This window comes from Myxine glutinosa, chromosome 7 (assembly GCF_964187855.1).
Source record: "Myxine glutinosa chromosome 7, kmMyxGlut1.1, whole genome shotgun sequence".
NCBI lineage: Eukaryota > Metazoa > Chordata > Myxini > Myxiniformes > Myxinidae > Myxine > Myxine glutinosa.
Genome location: NC_136267.1, coordinates 93,846,796 through 93,864,928, shown reverse-complemented (window position 1 = coordinate 93,864,928; position 18,133 = coordinate 93,846,796). Strand labels below are relative to the sequence as shown.

At 43.9% G+C, this 18,133-nt stretch overlaps 1 protein-coding gene across 4 annotated transcripts in view; it reads left to right on the top strand.

Moving 5' to 3' along the window:
* Positions 1-18,133, top strand: part of ADARB2 (adenosine deaminase RNA specific B2 (inactive)) — a 351,510-nt gene that overhangs the window by 180,606 nt on the left and 152,771 nt on the right. For all 4 annotated transcript variants that reach the window (XM_078782004.1, XM_078782005.1, XM_078782003.1 and 1 more), the window contains 2 exons: positions 1-926; positions 9,349-9,463. The exon at positions 1-926 is cut by the window's left edge. In XM_078782004.1, the coding sequence (XP_078638130.1) occupies positions 1-926; positions 9,349-9,463 (1,041 nt within the window). The remainder of the gene's footprint in view (positions 927-9,348; positions 9,464-18,133) is intronic.

Below are 18,133 nucleotides of genomic sequence, written 5' to 3'. Positions count from 1 at the left end.
TGGAAGTCCGCCGCCCAGATAAGGCCTCCGCCGCCGGGGTCAAAGCGCTCGCCAACGGCACGCGCAAGCGCCCGGCGCCGGACGCCCGCCACAACGGCTACCACCACCACCACAGAAATGGAGGTGGAATAGGAGTGGGACGTGAACGCAAGATTCGGCGCATGTCCGGCCCTGTGGCACCCAAGAATGCGCTCATGCAACTGAATGAGATGCGTCCAGGCCTGCAGTTTTCAGTGGTGTCACAACGTGGCCCTGTACATGCTCCGCTGTTTGTAATGGCTGTACAGGTCAATGGGCAAACATTTGAGGGAGAGGGTGCCACCAAAAAGAAGGCTAAGCAGCACGCAGCAGAGCGGGCCCTGCGCTCCTTCGTGCAGTTCCCAAACGAGGCCGAAGCACGCGTTGCTTTTGGCACAATGTCCGCACAGCGTATTCGCCACCCACCACACGAGGACTTCACATCCGACCGGGATGATTTCCCAGACACGCTCTTCAACGGGTTTGAGCCCTGCGGCCCTGCTTCGGTGCCCAAAGTTTCTGCAGGCCCAGCCAATTCCGTTTCGGATTCCATCGTCTGCTCTGAACCTTCCTCTGTCCTCACCCCACCAACATCCTCAACGTTGCCTCTTACAGCTCGCCTGCCGAGCCTGGCACCCTGTGGAAAGAATCCGGTCATGATCTTAAACGAGTTAAGACCAAGTCTAATCTATGAGTTTGTGTCCGAGTCAGGTGAAAGCCACGCCAAGAACTTTGTGATGTCGGTTGTGATCGACGGCATGACATTCCGTGGTTCCGGACGTAATAAGAGGCTGGCAAAGGCAAGAGCCGCCCAAGCTGCCCTGCAGAGCTTGTTTGCGATGGAACTGGACCGTACACCATCTCGCCAGCCGGTGCCCAGTGAGGGTCTCCAACTTCACCTGCCTCAGGTGAGCATTGTTCACTTTTGCCATCTCACTGTGCTCCATTCTGTTTGTTTCTCCTGCACCTTTTTAGTGCTCATTTTCTGGGCAGAAGCATTTGTATTTTGATGGTTGTTCCTGGTTTAAATATATATATATATTGATTACCTGCTTACTCAATTTGAGATATTGACGTTGTATTAATTATTTTGTGTTGTCGATGAAAACAATGCACAATCTCATAATAATGTCATCATAAAGCCAGGTGACTTTGCATGCCGTCATTCGCCGGAGTTCCGAGACACTGGCTTCGTCTCTTCCGGAACGAGAACAAACGATTAATTAATTAAACCTTTTTCATTCGTTCCCTCCATTTTCTCTGCAATCCGACCTCCATCACAATACATGTTGCAAATCCCATTATGGCTTGCTTAAGATGGAGTTCACCTTTCAATTAGCTTAAACAAGACCATGCTTCACTCTCCTCGATTCCCCAGAGGTCGGAGCGTTAATCTAACCAGGTACCTCTCGGCACTTGCCTGCCCCTCACCTTTTCAAATTTAAATTCGTTCCAGACCAATTCCCGTCTTTGCGTTCTGCTCTTGGGCTCCAATCGCAGCTGGAATCCAACTTTCAATGCAATTTGGGACAGGTGCAGGATAACCGCCAAATCGGACACGTCGACCTCAAGTACACGTTGACCTTCACCTGCACGTGTCACGTCGTCGCCTCTTCGTGCCATCCCAGAATTCCCAGCAGCTATTTCTACCGTCGCTCATGGCGCAACAGAGCAGATTTCATCCCACATCACCACCGACGCCCAGTTTGTGGAATGCCTTGCAGAAAATTATCTCTGCCTAATAAATTGGATCCGTCGCGCTGTTGTCACCTTCTCATCAAAGGTACAGATTTCCCCCCCACGCAACATGTCCGGATTGAGCACAGGTATTGCCGCGTCGAGTCTCGTCGTTTCCCTGCTTCAGCAAAGAGGACATCGGAGCAACGTTCCCTTCATTGGGCTTTCTCTCTGAAGGGACGACATTACCCCCACGGTCCCATATAATAAGCACTTTCATTAGAGCTGCTCCAAGACGTTTCTATTTGAGCCTCGGAGCAGCACAGAAAGCAAGGGGGGAGCGGAGGGGGCAACGCGACCAGCTTATCCCACGCTTATTGATTCCGAAAATGAAGCTGGGACCAAAACCCCGAATTAGACTGAGTAAGTAATTAATAATTGATCCCGTTGCTGAAGCTGCATCTCCCCGACACCCGTGACCCAGTTGTCGTCGTGTATGTTATTAGAGACAATTAACTGGAACTACTTTCAAAAGTGACGCTTTAAAGCTCTGTTTGTGTCCAAGACGTCGATGGCGTCCAGAGGGGGGCCTTAGGAAAGGAGCCATTTCCATATCCCACATGAATGTGCAAAACATGTGGGAGACGCTGTCATGTCACTCCCTCACGTCCTCTTTATTTAATATATTATCGACTCTTTGAGTCGTTCCCTTTAATACCATTCCATGGTGTGTCCTTCATTGGCTTGCCGTTCCCATTTTCGGCTCCTCTCCTCGTGTGTCGTTTTGCATTTTCATTACCTCGATTGTCTTTCCCTGGAGTCTCTTCTTTTCTTTTTCGTCTCTCATTCCTTTTAATGTCGATTCATTGTGTGTTTCTTGCTGGTTTCGTTCCCTGATGCGTCATTCATTGGCGTGTCATTACCTGATTGATTTGGTTGAGACCGGCTGCACAAAAGGATCAAATATATGTTCATCATGCCCTTCTTATGTTGTTCGTTGTATTGTTTTTTGTTTTTGTTTTTATGCCTCCGGCGACTTCGACTTCGTCGCCGGAGGCATTATGTTTTCAGGTTGTCTGTCCATCCGTCCGTGATAGGTTTTCGTTACCGCGATAACTTGAGAACGGCTGAAGGGATCTTAGTCAAACTTGGTGCAGGCATGTATAATGACGTAAAGATGAACAGATTACATTTTGGGGTCACGAGGTCAAAGGCCAAAGGTCAGAGGTCATGTTAGGTAAAAAAAAAAAATCTGTTACCACGATAGCTTGTGAACCAGTGATGGGATTCTGACCAAATTTGGTACAAGTATGCATTAAGATGCAAACATGAACTGGTTAGATTTTGGGGTCAAGATGTCAAAGTTCAAAGGTCAAAGTCTGAAATAGGTCTATAACTTGAGAACGGCTGAAGTGATCTTATTCAATCTTGGTACAGGTATGTATAATGATGTAAAGATTAACTGATTCGAATTTGGGGACAAGAGGTCAAAGGTCAAAGTCTAATAGGTCTGTAACTTGAGAACGGCTGAAGTGATCTAATTCAAATTCGGTACAGGTATGTATAATGATGTAAAGATTAACTGATTCGATTTTGGGTCAAAGATCAAAGTCTGTAATAGGTCTACAACTTGAGAACAGCTGAAGTGATCTTAATCAATCTTGGTACAGGTATGTATAATGATGTAAAGAATAACTGATTCGATTTGGGGTCAAAGATCAAAGTCTAATAGGTCTGTAACTTGAGAACGGCTGAAGTCATCTAATTCAGACTAGGTACAGGTATGTATAATGATGTCGAGATTAACTGATTAGATTTTGGGGTCCTGACTTCAAAGGCCAAAGGTCAGAGGTCATGTCAGGTAAAAATGTGATAACTGGTGAACAGCTGAAGGGATTTCAATTTAAACTTGGAACAGGTATGCATAATGATGTCAACATGAACTGATTTAATTTTGGGGTCAAGAGGTCAAAGGTTAGAAGTCATGTCAGGTAAAAATGTGATAACTTGAGAACAGCTGAATGGATTGAATCAAACTTGGTACAAGTATTATAATGATGTAATAATGTGGACGGAGGCATATCGGTCGATGTCGTGATGTCGAAGAGTGTCGTTCTAGTTTTCTTTACTTTACATTGATCTAAGGCTCGTGGAGGAGCTTGAACATATATCACCCGCAGTTCAAAGACATCCCAGCAACCTGAGCTTGGGATTCAGACAGGAACACTAACGGGCCAATCCAAGCGTTTAGCCCACAAAACGAGGATAATCCAAGCATTTCTTCACTGGTGCTCAGTGTGATGGGATTTGAGTGATGCTACCAATCGAGCCACAAGACCGTCCTCGCTACACTCTGATGAAATGCGGAGATTGTGTCGACCAGGTACCAGTCAGTGATGCAGCAGAATAAGAGGCAGAAACTTTGGATTTGGACAAGAATTTCCTCCTGAAAAGGTGAACACTCACCATCTAGTTTGAGCAAAGATAGCCTTCAGATGGATTGAACATTCCCTGGGAAGGAGCCCTGCCTGTGCAGCTCTACGATGACTGTTGATTGTCAAACGGGATGCACTGGGGAATGAAGCTCGCATCTGGACAACACTGTGGTTAGTGTGCCACCACCGAGATATCCTGCAGGTTTTGATGTGAAGTGTATTTAAAAGGTTGTGAAATTGAAAATCAAGTTTACCAATGAAAACCCTGGAGTAGCAATAGTATTATGTTGGCACGACCCAAGTGTTGTAACATCTTGGCCGGTTTTACTCCATTTTTTGGAATGAGGGGGTTTCTAAAGCAAACAGTCCTGCTGATATGCCTGAAATTTTTGGCCATTCTTGCTTGCAAAGAACTACCAGAGTGATGTGACATGGCTGACCTCTAAGTATATACACACAGCTTTAATGAATTACTGTAGCCATCGGTGGAAAGATACGGTCACAGAGTGGCCGGCCTATTGATTTGTCGGGGCCTTTAAATTTTAGACGTGTCGCTGTGGTGGACGCATCTCGGGGACCTGTCTTTACTGCAGTGTTTGGGTCTCATTGAGGTTTTCTGCAGCGGGTTGGTGCAGTTTGAGAAGGAAATAAGGTCACATGGATAAATTAACATGGTGCAATGGTGCATCCAATTTTCCCACTATGTTGCGGCATTACTGGGCTCGTACTTCAAATGAGACGCTAATCAGAACGCCCAACGTAATGGAAAGATTTCCTTTTGTCTTGTTGGAGGATGAAGGAAAGGTGGAGAGAGGTGCAGGTGCTATCTTTCACTTACATCCAATGATGTCTGGGCTGTCCAAATCCAAAAGATTTGAAATATTGTAAGGATATGATTGTTTTCTTGATGCATCGGGCACCTCGGGAGCAGGTGATGCATAGTGGAACGAGGTAGGGCACTGTCTCATCATTTTTTAAGTTCCACCCATTGTGAAACGGGACCGACTTGGCATGCTCTTCTCACGTTTGGTTCGGTACGTTGTACATAAACAATGTTTATTCTGAGGACCAAGAGATTATTGGCTCAGAGTATTGCTATTTGTACAGCAGTGTGGCTGAGCTCGTGCCATGTCCAAGAATATGCCTTCGCAAGCAAGCTGCATTTGCCGAGTTTTCCCAAAGTGAGGGCAAAATTACCAAGGGATCTCTGGTGCGGTTTGTGCCGAATCGTCGCATGGCTGCAATGAAAGAGAGCAGGTGTGGCTCTGGCTTCCACACGTGCTGATGGTTTTCCACCGTACAAGGTAGTGAGTTCTTCTCGGGTTTATACTTCTGGCCAATGTCCCGAAATTCACTATTAACAGCCACCGTGGGCCAGATTTCAAATAGCCGTACGCTTGTTTTCTGTGGTATATGCTTCTCACGCATTTACCGAGCTACACAATTCTTTCCTGCTATTTCACATGAACTTTGCAGAGATTATTTGAAAATAGTTTGCTTGGCAGTCTTCTATTCATTACATATGCAAACATGGCGCACGTCCTCCATTTTGGATTTTTCAAGGCATGGACTGCATACATGCCTTTGGCCTTGTGGCATCTTTGGCCAGCACGGTTCCTGATGGCTCCAAAGTAAGAAACCATGTAGCCATTTGATTCGGAGTATCTGCGAGGACACCTTGTGTGTTTGTATGCCTTGTGCAATCCCTTTTAGCTGTTCAAACTGCTTTTGGTTGTACAGCTGTGTGCTTTAACCCTTATGCAAAGCTTTAGGTTTGCTCGCAACTGCTAAGGAGACGGTGGTTGTAAATGTGGAATGCTCAGACCGAGGTAAGGTGATCAACACCACACAAAACCCGTGCATGGACTTTGAGCAGAATACTGGTACAGAGGACTTACCTCTTTGCAGAATATACCCAGGACTCTTCAGCTTCGAAAAACATATTCACAGGCCAGCAGGTTCCATATCCCCTCTAAAGGATTTGGTTCCTCCACTTGCACTGCATCGAGATGATAATTGAATGGATGCACATCAGAACCAAGCAGTTCAGAGGGGAGAACCACGACTTCCAAGCCATTCCACCACTTCCGTCAGCCATTTTATACCATGCTGGCTGGCACACTGTTCTTCAATCACTAGGCGAACCAACCACCTGCCCACAAGTCCATGTGTCACTCGTGCTGCTCACATGATTGCTAAATACCCTGCCTGAGATGCATGATTTACATGCAGGCTCACACATCCATCAAGAGGGACATTGTTTTTAGAATAGAGTGCATCAAGTTGTTTTCCTAAGCGAGGCCACTAATGGGGAAGAAGAGTCACCCTTCATCCTCGTTTTCCCATTTGAAATGCAAGATAAACCTTTTGGTAAGGATTAGAGCCTGCATACTCTTCTACTGGTCCATTGTCCCATGGTTCATCCTGTAGCCTCATATTTAATGGTCAGCAATACCCAAAGTGCTGTCTTTTGCTATGGAAGAAACATCCCACTGCTGGTTTGTTCTACAAATTAAAGTAGCAGTTAAAACCCAAATCCTCGTCAGGTTCCTCCTGATGAATCTATCTTTTCTCTTTGCTTAATTGGGTTCCTCATGACGACTTCAATGCAGAATTTGGTCTTTCCTGTGATTATGAAAAAAAAAATCTTTTTCAGGAAGTGTAAAAAAAATAAAAAAATAAGAACAACGTATTTTCACAACTAAATGTTAACACAGGTATTACAAAAGGAATCGGTTCAATCGGTAAAAGTCAATTCAATCCTACCCACGACTTCAAGTCAGCAGTAGGCCACCATGTCATGTCATCTTCCGCTCTGTCCCTTTCCAAACCTACTCCTTATTTCCTTCCATTAGATCTTATTTTCCTGTTTGTTGTTCCCACCTGTTTGTCCCACTTTGTTTGATGCCCTTTTTGCTTCATCACCTTGTTTTGTATCAGCCCATAGATGTTGTGCACAAAATAATATTATTTGTTCTAAGATCTAAGAATAAATGAGATCTTCAGTTTCTGAACAAGTCAAAACTTCCTTTCACACCCCCCTTACAAATTGTTTGATATGATTGGTTTAATGTTCATTATCATCAGAGCATTTATCTCAAGATTGGAATCCGAGCTTCAAATCCCCTCGAACTGTTTGTCTGTTCATTGTCTTTCCTCCGTCTTGGAAAAAATTATGTAGATAACTCTCATTTTACGCCTCCTACATGTCATGTATAGGTACAAGCTCCTCCAAGCCTGAGACACTGAAAAAAAGATGTCCTGACCAGATATGTCATTTGGTATGAGAAATCCTGAATGTTTGGTTTCTCTCAGTTTACTCCACCATCTTGGTCAAAAGCATGGATTATTGAAGGTCCTCAAGACTTTTGTCAAATTGAATCTCCCACGGAATTGCTCTAGACTTCTAGAGGATTGCCCTAAGCACCAGGCAATGATACCATGGACAAGAGATACCACGCATAATACCAATTGCATGCTGAATACCTTCTTCGATATTGGGGGAAGGGTTTGGGAGGAAGTGGGGGGTTATTCTCCAAAAGGGGTTTCGATATGCACATCGATTTGAAAAACTTAATAATGAGTGTACTTCCTCGACTTCCTAAACAATTGAATCCATACTTCCTGAGACGTTTCCAGGCGAGATCTTCTCCAGCCTTTTGAGATTTAGTTTCATATGCATATGACAGACAAATACGTGCGATTGTTGCACCAACCCACCTGGTCATGATCTTAACAATTGTTGACATTGTATTACTGACACACCTGGTTAAAATGTAAAATATCCGGTGAGACGGCCTAGTTTAAAGTCGGTTGATTTCCCATTGTGCTTGCGAGATTATCCTTAATATTTATTTATTGGAGGCATGTTTATTACTTCAGTCTCATGACATCTCTTCATGGAGGAGCCAGGCATCTAAATGTACATTTTCCAATTGAAGAGAATATAAAATGGGTGTGGGCCCCAGAACTATCCTTGTGTTCATTTACATATTTACTTCTCGTGGAGGAGTATAAATAAGGTGCACCTGCAATGATGCACCTGCTATTGAAAATCAATGAGTCATTATGGGGTCACATCAACAACTGTTATTTATTTTTTCAAAACTTTTCATGATAAAGAAGTATTGACCTCTGACCTTTGAGCACGAGGGGTCATGTTTGGTACTTTGGAATGGTATTTATTGCGGCCCACTTGTGCGGCCTCAGGATCTCCTGCTGACATCACAGAGCATGTAGCCCTTTACTGGCCTAGTCGTAAAAATAATCATCATGTCATGGGGTCTTTGCGATGGGGGCAGAAATGGGGTGTAGTTTTGTGGAAACTGATGCCGGGTTAAAACAAGAGAAGGTGTGGTGGTGGCACCGCCAGTCGTACCTAAAACCACGAAGGCCACCTTCACACAATAATTGCTTTCGGTATCGTTCCATAATCCCATTTTTGCTGCGAGGCCGTAAATATAACACTAGTAAAATGAAATTTTCTGAGTTGGTGTTTAAATGAGAACGTGGATTTACTATAAGGTCATTATGTCGACGTGGAGGCTCGTAAAGCACGCATGTTGCGCCATTGTTCTGCATATTTTACTTTGTTATTCCATTTGCTGATAAAATTGCCCGAGAGGAACAAATATGTATAACTGGCCTTGGAGTGCACACCTTTCCATTTACTTTTTCATTATTTAGCTTGTGATGAAATTGATTCACTGCTTGTGTGGGAGATGAGGTTCAGGGAGAGGGACATGGAGACATGAGGATGGAGATGGACCAGCAAAGGTGTGTGTGTGTGTGTGTGTACGTACGTACAGAATCAGCTTAAAAACAAATCCAAAAGGTCTCAGTCAGTGGTTTGGACTCTAAGTTTGGGATTTGCCTCGTTTGCCTACTAGTCAGTATGACTGTATTTACTATGAGCAATCTCACTTGATTTTCCTCATCCTGCAGTCCTTTTCCCTTCTGTGATTCACATATTCCATTCTTATGAATGTGATTCCTTCTGCTTAATCCACAGTCGTGTAAATATCCAGCAAAGCTTTGCCCTGACTCGGCGAGTCAATCTGTCATCGAGAGAGAAAATTGAGGTCATCGAGGGTGTTGGTAGCCGGCGTGTTCACGCAGTCCTGGGTCAAATCATACTGCGGAGTGCCATGGAGAAACAGGCTACTGTTGCTTGTCAAGCGATGCCAAGGACTTTAACCCTGTCCCCTTTTCTCGGCAGGTCTTGGCAGACGCTGTGTCACGTCTAGTGCTGGACAGGTTCGGCGAACTCACCGAGAACTTCACATCTGCACACGCCCGTCGGAAGGTCCTGGCAGGCATTGTGATGACAGCCGGTGGGTACTTGCCGGACGGTGGTCTTTGGACTTCCGCCAGTTCTTTCACCTCCCACTGCTTGACTACACCACTTGCCTGATCACTTTTTGCCTGTTTTGTTTATCTGGAAAGCCGCGGAACAAGGCTTTGTACAAAATTGCATGAAAAGATCGAGAGGATGAAATGCCACCAAACACGGTGCTTTCGTAGAGGGCTGTGGGACAGTTTGTTTATCAAATACCTGATGGAAATCTCCATCACCTTTGGAAGTACTATTGGAAAATGAGGTTACTGACAGTCTCCGGCCATGCTGGAGCTGTCATTAATAATGATTTGAATTCCTTTTCGACCCTAGGAACATTAGGCTGCACCGTCGAAGCAGTATATATTGCCCTTTCCAATTCGGGAGACTGTTACCCATACTGCCATTGGAAGTAATGGCTTGACCGAACTGTAATTCGAGCTATGAACGTTTGATCATCAAAATGTCATTGCCATTGTGAAGCCTTTCTCATAAGGGTTCTCATTCTTTGTATTTTCTTCATTCATTCAGTTGTTTGTTTGTTCTAGTTGCGAAAATATTGTAACGTGTGTGTGTGTGTGTGTGTGTGTGTGTGTGTGTGTGTGTGTGTGTGTGTGTGTGTGTGTGTGTGTGTGTGTGTGTGTGTGTATATGTGTGTGCCTACATCCCTATATTTTTGCTTTAATTTTTTTCTCTGCAGCGTTTTGTCCGATCGATGCAAAAGTTTAAACATAGGAGGTACTGCCTTAAACATAGGAGTACTGCCTTAAACGCGAGCACTCCACCCATGGAGAATATTCTGTTGATAACTCTGACATCATAGGTCACATGGAATGGCAGCCATATTGGATTAAAGGGAAAAAAAATGGACATCTTCCCTCTCTGAAATCACAACGAAATGAAGCTATGGATAATGGCAATGTATGTGACATAATAGGGGTGCATGGATGACTTGGGTATATGGGCCATAACAGCATTGGGCCATAATCGTCGCGTGTTCAGTTTTAACGGTGGTATGTTTGTTCAGAATGTGCGCATGAGGTGAGACTATGTACTCCACCGAGTGCTGTTGTAGTTTTAACTTTTTTTTTTCATTCTCTTTGCTGCGGTATGGGACCTAAGAGGACTCGATTTTCCAATGGTGATTACACATTTACCTGGAGACTGGAGTCTTAACAAACGACTTAGTTGCGATACGTATTTTGGCAAATTATCATCAGACAAATCGTTTTGTTATCCCTTGATAATCATCCTCTTGTAGAAGAAGTATAATCAAGTGTATATGATTGTTGTATCGTGGATGCAGAAACGAGCTTTTTAAAGAGGGCTAAACTGTTTACCACGTGTTTGTTACCACCTTCATTTTGTGCTTCATCTGGAATGCATCTGAACAGTGCAGACTGCTTTTGCTACTTATGTAGCAAGTATACGCCTCGTACACAACGTAAAAAAACATAACCAATCGTCTCGAGGTCGCGTTCAAGCACTACTTTGGTGTTGAAGGTGCGGGATTTCTTTACCTGAAAGAAGAAAATTGGAGCGATTTTAACCGATGCCAAATTGAAGGCTGGAATATTTATTGGACCACAAATTTGGGATTCTTTGTCCGATCCAGTCTTCCAGTCAAAGCTAAACCCACTGGAGCTGGATGCCTGGGAGACTTTCAAACTTGTAGTCCACAATTTCCCAGGGAACCCAACAGCAGCCCACTTTGCCGAGTTGGTTCAAGATTCCGAACTTTGGTTTGGTTCAAGAACTTCGCAGAGTAAAGTCCTTTGAAGAAATGGGTTGCCATTTGTCGCTGAAATTGCATTTTCTTCATTCACATTTGGACTTCTTCCCAGCCCACCTCGGTGCTGTGAGCGATGAGCACGGTGAGAGGTTCCACCAAGATATCAGCACAATGGAGACGCACGACCAGGGGCGTTTAAACCCCAACATGATGGGGACAAACCACTTCAGAGGCAAACCACTGCTAGTCGCGAGCATAAAAGCAAGTGCTTAAACCATTTCTAAACAGTTAATGTATACTTTATAGTTTATTCATTGTGCTTCAGTTTATGGTTAACAGTTACTTTACATTATACGGTGTTTATATTGTGCAATGTGCTTGATTTTAATTTTTAACAAACAATGCGTGAAAAATGTCATTTTTCTGTAACTAAAAGTCCTGACGTGTTGAGTCAATTCTGACTTCAAATTTTGAATAACCATGCTCGAATTAATCAAGGACACCTACATTTACCTCGGTATCAGTTGAACTTTTTTTTAGTTGTCCAGTGTAATCATCTTGGCAATGCAACTGTGATAACATCATGGTTGTCATGCTCATGCTTGAATGTTGTCCATTAATATAACTTAGAATGATGTTCCAGCTCAGAAAAATGACATTTTTCCCATCTTGCTTGTGTTGTATGATTGTGTCCATGTCGCTTTATTAATTCACTCATTTTTCAGTCCAAAAAGCTTTCCTACCTGAACTTTTTATTTTTCAATACAATATTGAGGCTCATGAAAGAGCGATGGTAAAATGGAAATGTATCGACAGTCGGGCCACAGTTGGCACAATAAGCAAGGGAATGAATGGACAGAAAATGAGGGGAGAGAGAGGGGGGGATGAGGAGGAGGAAGAGGAGGAGTAAAACAGTATTACCCACAAGTAAGAGGGCTTGGTTACATAGGGTTAGTGGCGGGGTGGGGGAGGGGAGAGGGTAGAATCACGGGTATGGATGGGGGGTGGTGTCAGATGAGGGTGCACCACCTGCCTGAAGCACTGCAGGGAAGAGTTGTTGCTGTTATTGCAGTTATTATGGTGTTTTTTAAGGTAACCTTCAGTTTGGAGACAAAATTACATTTTGGTTTGAAAACACAAAAAGCTTCTTCCAAAACCATGCAGAAAAGTGTGCAGTGGATGAGAATGAAGGTTAATAATTGCTTATGCTAAGTTATTGCATCGGCTTAACGGGCTCATGTAACATGCTCTGGGTACAAGGAATCATAGACATGGGGCTGCCTGTATCAAATTTTAATATGATCTATGCAAACACAAAATCCATCATTTAGTTGTTTCATTTCAAGATCTATTATTATACCCTCGTATTATACATCACAATTTGTGGTGGGAGGGGTGGTTTAAATGAGGGAAAATGAAATGATGAAAAGGAAGCTCCATAGGGGTGGGTTGGTTTTAAAATTGAATTGATGGAGAGTCGTAGAAGACGAGAGGGGAGGTGAGTGGGTGGGGATAAAAATGAAGGGAGGTTGTGAGGAGAAGGGAGGAAGAGAAATGTAAGGAGAGATGCATTTATTGCCAGTATGGCAATATGTAGATTACTCACCACCTTATACAATATACAGTATATGTAATATGTATATACAGTCACGTGAAAAAGTAAGTACACCCCATGTAAAGTTTTGACTTTTTCAACATATTTCAACATACAGCTATTTGATCTTCATTTCAACAATATTGATAGGTAAAGGTGATATAATATAACAAATATCATGAAACATTTACATTTTGTAGTCCATTGTATAATTTAAATAAACATAAATGCAAATTTCGCATGTGGAAAAAGTAAGTACACCCCCACATTTATCACAACTTCAAATACCTAAAATTAGAATCAGGTGCACCAGCTCAGGTGCAAATGATTAGAACATCGTTAGAGAGGATCTTGGAGGAACCTGTCTTATTTAAACCTCAGACATTTCGTTTGGTTTGCTCTTTATTGTTGAAGTGTGCGGCGTCACCATGCCTAGATCAAAAGAGCTCCTCTCTGAGGCCTACAGAAAGAAGGTTATAGATGCCTACGAGTCTGGGAAGGGATTTAAAAAGATCTCCAAACAATTTGAAATCAATCATTCGACTGTCCGGAAGATCATCTCCAAGTGGAGAAGATTCCAAACAACTGCCAACAAGTTCAGCCCGAGAGCAGACCGCAAGATGCTGAAAGAAGTCTCTAAGAACCCCAGAATGTCATCACGGGACCTAAAGGTAGCTCTTGCTACTGTCGATGTCAAAGTGCACGAGTCTACCATTAGAAAGAGGCTGCACAAATTTGATCTACATGAGAGGTGTGCCAGGAGGAAACCTTTGCTGTCCAGAAAGAACATCAGGGCAAGACTAAAGTTTGCCAATGAACACCTAGGCAAAGATCAGCACTTCTGGAACAATGTGCTCTGGACAAATGAGTCAAAGGTAGAGCGATTTGGCCACAGTACCAGAAGACATGTTTGGCGAAAACCAAAGACAGCATTTGACCACAAGAACCTGATACCATCGGACCACAAGTAAAGCATGGTGGTGGAAATATTATGGTCTGGGGCAGCTTTGCTGCATCAGGGCCTGGGCAGCTCACCATCATAGAATCCACTATGAATTCTTCATTGTACCAGAGGGTGCTTGAGGATAATGTGAGACCATCTGTCGGAAAGTTGAAGCTCAACCGAAGGTGGACATTGCAACATGACAATGACCCTAAATATATCAGTAAATCCACCAAGAAATGGCTGAAAAGAAAGAAATGGAGGGTTCTGGAATGGCCAAGTCAAAGCCCGGATCTAAATCCCATCGAGATGTTGTGGGGGGATTTGAAACGAGCTGTGCATGCAAGAAACCTCTCAAACATCGCACAGCTGAAAAACATCTGCATGGAGGAGTGGGCAAAAATTTATCCCAGTTGATGTCAGAGACTGGTAGACAGTTATAAGAAACGCGTACTTGAGGTTGTTTCTGCCAAAGGGGGAAAAACCACCTATTAGAGCCAAGGGTGAACTTACTTTTTACACATGTGAAATTAGCATTTATGTTTATTTAAATTATACAATGGACTACAAAATGTAAATGTTTCATGATATTTGTTGTATTTATCTTTATCTATCAATATTGTTGAAATGAAGATCAAATAGCTGTATGTTGAAAAAGTCAAAACTTTACATGGGGTGTATTTACTTTTTCACGTGACTGTATAAATACATATATATATATATATATATATATATATATATATATATATATATATATATATATATATATATATATATATATATACTGAAACGCAAAAGAAACTTACCACCTTTGAAACCTTTAAATATCAACAATAACACTGCGTGTAGTAAATGTGTGAACTTATTTGTGGACAATAGTGTCCTCACTGTCAGACAAAACGGTCACGGATGGTCACTTGAACCTTCAATGGTCACTTCATAGCACAGCTGTTGAACAGCTGTTCTGACTGTCAGTGATTAGCCAAGGGGTACGGGATGATTTTAATGAGCTGCACGTGATGTCTTGATATTGGCTTTAAAAAGGCCAGTGCAAAATGGGCATTTTGACTGAAAAATTTGACCATTTTGACCAACTTCAAAAAGACCGAAAACGCAAAAGAAACTTACCACCTTTGAAACCTTTAAATATCAACAATAACACTGCGTGTAGTAAATGTGTGAACTTATTTGTGGACAATAGTGTCCTCACTGTCAGACAAAACGGTCACGGATGGTCACTTGAACCTTCAATGGTCACTTCATAGCACAGCTGTTGAACAGCCGTTTTGACTGTCAGTGATTAGCCAAGGGGTACGGGATGATTTTAATGAGCTGCACGTGATGTCTTGATATTGGCTTTTAAAAGGCCAGTGCAAAATGGGCATTTTGACCGAAAAATTTGACCATTTTGACCAACTTCAAAAGGACCGAAAACGCAAAAGAAACTTACCACCTTTGAAACCTTTAAATACCCAGAACTGAGACCTGAGACCACCCAGAACTGAGAAACTTTCAGCATGACAACGCTCGTCCCCATGCTGCTCGCTTTACCACTGCATTTCTCCAAGGCGAGAACATCAACACCATTCAGTGGCCTGCACTCTCCCCTGACCTGAATCCCATGGAGCACCTGTGGGATGAGCCTGGGAGACGCGTAGTTGGCAGGGCCAGGACACGGGCAGAGCTGCTTCAGACATTGAGGACTGAGTGGGACAGAATCCAGCAGCAATCCATCCAAAGACTGGTAGGCAGTATACGCCGACGATGCACTGCCTGTGTCAAAAACAATGGTGGCCACACACGCTATTGAAAGGGGACTGACATTGCACCCTGTGCTGTTCTGTACTGTAGAACAAACTGATGAGATGGTGTATCTTGGTCAAAAACTTGACATGTCATCAATAAAATGCCAATGTTTCAATTAGCAATTGTTGGTTTGTTTTATTTTGAACTGTTACAATTTTATTACATTTCAAACAAGTGGTAAGTTTCTTTTGCGTTTTCGGTCTTTTTGAAGTTGGTCAAAATGGTCAAATTTTTCGGTCAAAATGCCCATTTTGCACTGGCCTTTTTAAAGCCAATATCAAGACATCATGTGCAGCTCATTAAAATCATCCCATACCCCTTGGCTAATCACTGACAGTCAAAACGGCTGTTCAACAGCTGTGCTATGAAGTGACCATTGAAGGTTCAAGTGACCATCCGTGACCGTTTTGTCTGACAGTGAGGACACCATTGTCCACAAATAAGTTCACACATTTACTACACGCAGTGTTATTGTTGATATTTAAAGGTTTCAAAGGTGGTAAGTTTCTTTTGCGTTTTCGGTCTTTTTGAAGTTGGTCAAAATGGTCAAATTTTTCGGTCAAAATGCCCATTTTGCACTGGCCTTTTTAAAGCCAATATCAAGACATCGCGTGCAGCTCATTAAAATCATCCCGTACCCCTTGGCTAATCACCGACAGTCAAAACGGCTGTTCAACAGCTGTGCTATGAAGTGACCATTGAAGGTTCAAGTGACCATCCGTGACCGTTTTGTCTGACAGTGAGGACACCATTGTCCACAAATAAGTTCACACATTTACTACACGCAGTGTTATTGTTGATATTTAAAGGTTTCAAAGGTGGTAAGTTTCTTTTGCGTTTCAGTATATATATATATTGTTACAGATACGACTTTGATGGTATGGTGGGCCGAGCGGGATGGCCGCCGTATCCGTACAAGTTACCCGATTGTGCCCGAATGTTGACTAATCGCGCTACGCTGGCTCAATAGGAAAGAGAAGACACCCGGCTGGATTACAATCACACAATACGACACCAGGGGTTCAGTTCTCAAGTATATTCGTACGGAAAAAGGTTAGATTACAACTACAAGAGGGACAGCATAGGAAGACAGGCACTTAGACACACTCTTATATTAACCCTAGACAGACCACAGATAAACGGGACAACGCTGACTCACACGGGATTTGATGGCAAGGAAAGCGGCAGTCGATGGCTCAGGTGCACCTGGCTCAGGGACAGAATCACGTACGGTGGTGTCCAGCAGATGCGGGGAGGTCGCTCAGCGCTCGTGGGTCGCGACTTTGGTGGAGATGCCGGGGAGGTCGCTCAGCGCTCGGGAGGGTGGCGTCTTGTCCTTCCAAGCTCGGGGCGCATCTCACGTCACGTCCGGCGCGGGGCCGCGTATATCCGGCGGGGAGTCACGCCCTCGCTCGTTAGCTCCGCCCCATATGGCATCGGCCCATGGCTTCTCATTGGGTGCGGGGGTTACCGGCTCCGCCCTTGACGAGGGGCCGACAGGGAGCCCCCTTCTGGGTAACCCCGTCGAGCACATGTTCAATGGCGGCCAACCGAGCCGGAGTGAGGACGCAAAGCCGCTGTTGTTGTGGTTGTTGTTGGAGCTTGAGATGATGGGAAGAGATGCGGGGAGGTATGGGAAGGTCCTAAACTCCTACTGGTGCCATATAATCACATTCTGGTGCAACGAAGAGTCATAATTAATGGAAACAAGTCCTTAACTGACATAGATTAAGAATAACTAGCAAGATGTCCTATAATTGTCTACGTGTGGTGCGGGGGACCTGGGCACGACATTTAATGGGGGGATGAAGGGGAAGATCGGCTCTAATGGGTGTTGTTTACAGACAATGGGACTAGGGAATGGGGTAAGGGAGAGTTGGGGAGTATCGGAGAAAATAGGGGAATATTTACAAGCGGATATGGAGGCCAAATTCCATATTCGCAACATTGCACCCTTCTCTACCCTCGGGGCGTCCCGACCCGATAAATTTTTACCTACTTTAGTGTGGCACGCAATGTAGTTCCCTCTACTATTAACTCTACCCTGAGTGCGACAGTTTTACAGATATTCACAAATGAGTAAATATGTCCCCCTGCGACGTTGCACCCTTCTCCTCACAGAAACACACCCACAGGATAACCGAATCCGGAAAGAATTCGCAAACTAAACATACAGCCGGTAGGGAGCATTATTTACAAGACTACGCTGCTATTTACACTACGATCCAGGACCTGTCTTTGGAGGAACACATGCAGATGTTATGCATAGAGAGAGAGCGCTTGCCAACATCGATACACCAACCCACGAGTGCTCTGTGGCCGACGGCCTTTAATAACGTGCAGAGCACCCTGTCCCAGCATCAAAAGCACCACCCCACCGCCAATCGGTGCAGTCACCATTGTTCATCGAAATCAAAATAACTTCAACAACCCCTAACCCTGCAGGTGTCTCTTGCTCTTCTTGTGGTGCACTTGGTGGTGTTATCTATTAGTGGTTCACCTGTATGGCATAGGTGCCACGTTGACCCATAGGTCCATCCCCGGGTGGTGCTTGGCCGCAAACGAACTGCGGTCCATCGTGGGTGGCCACAAA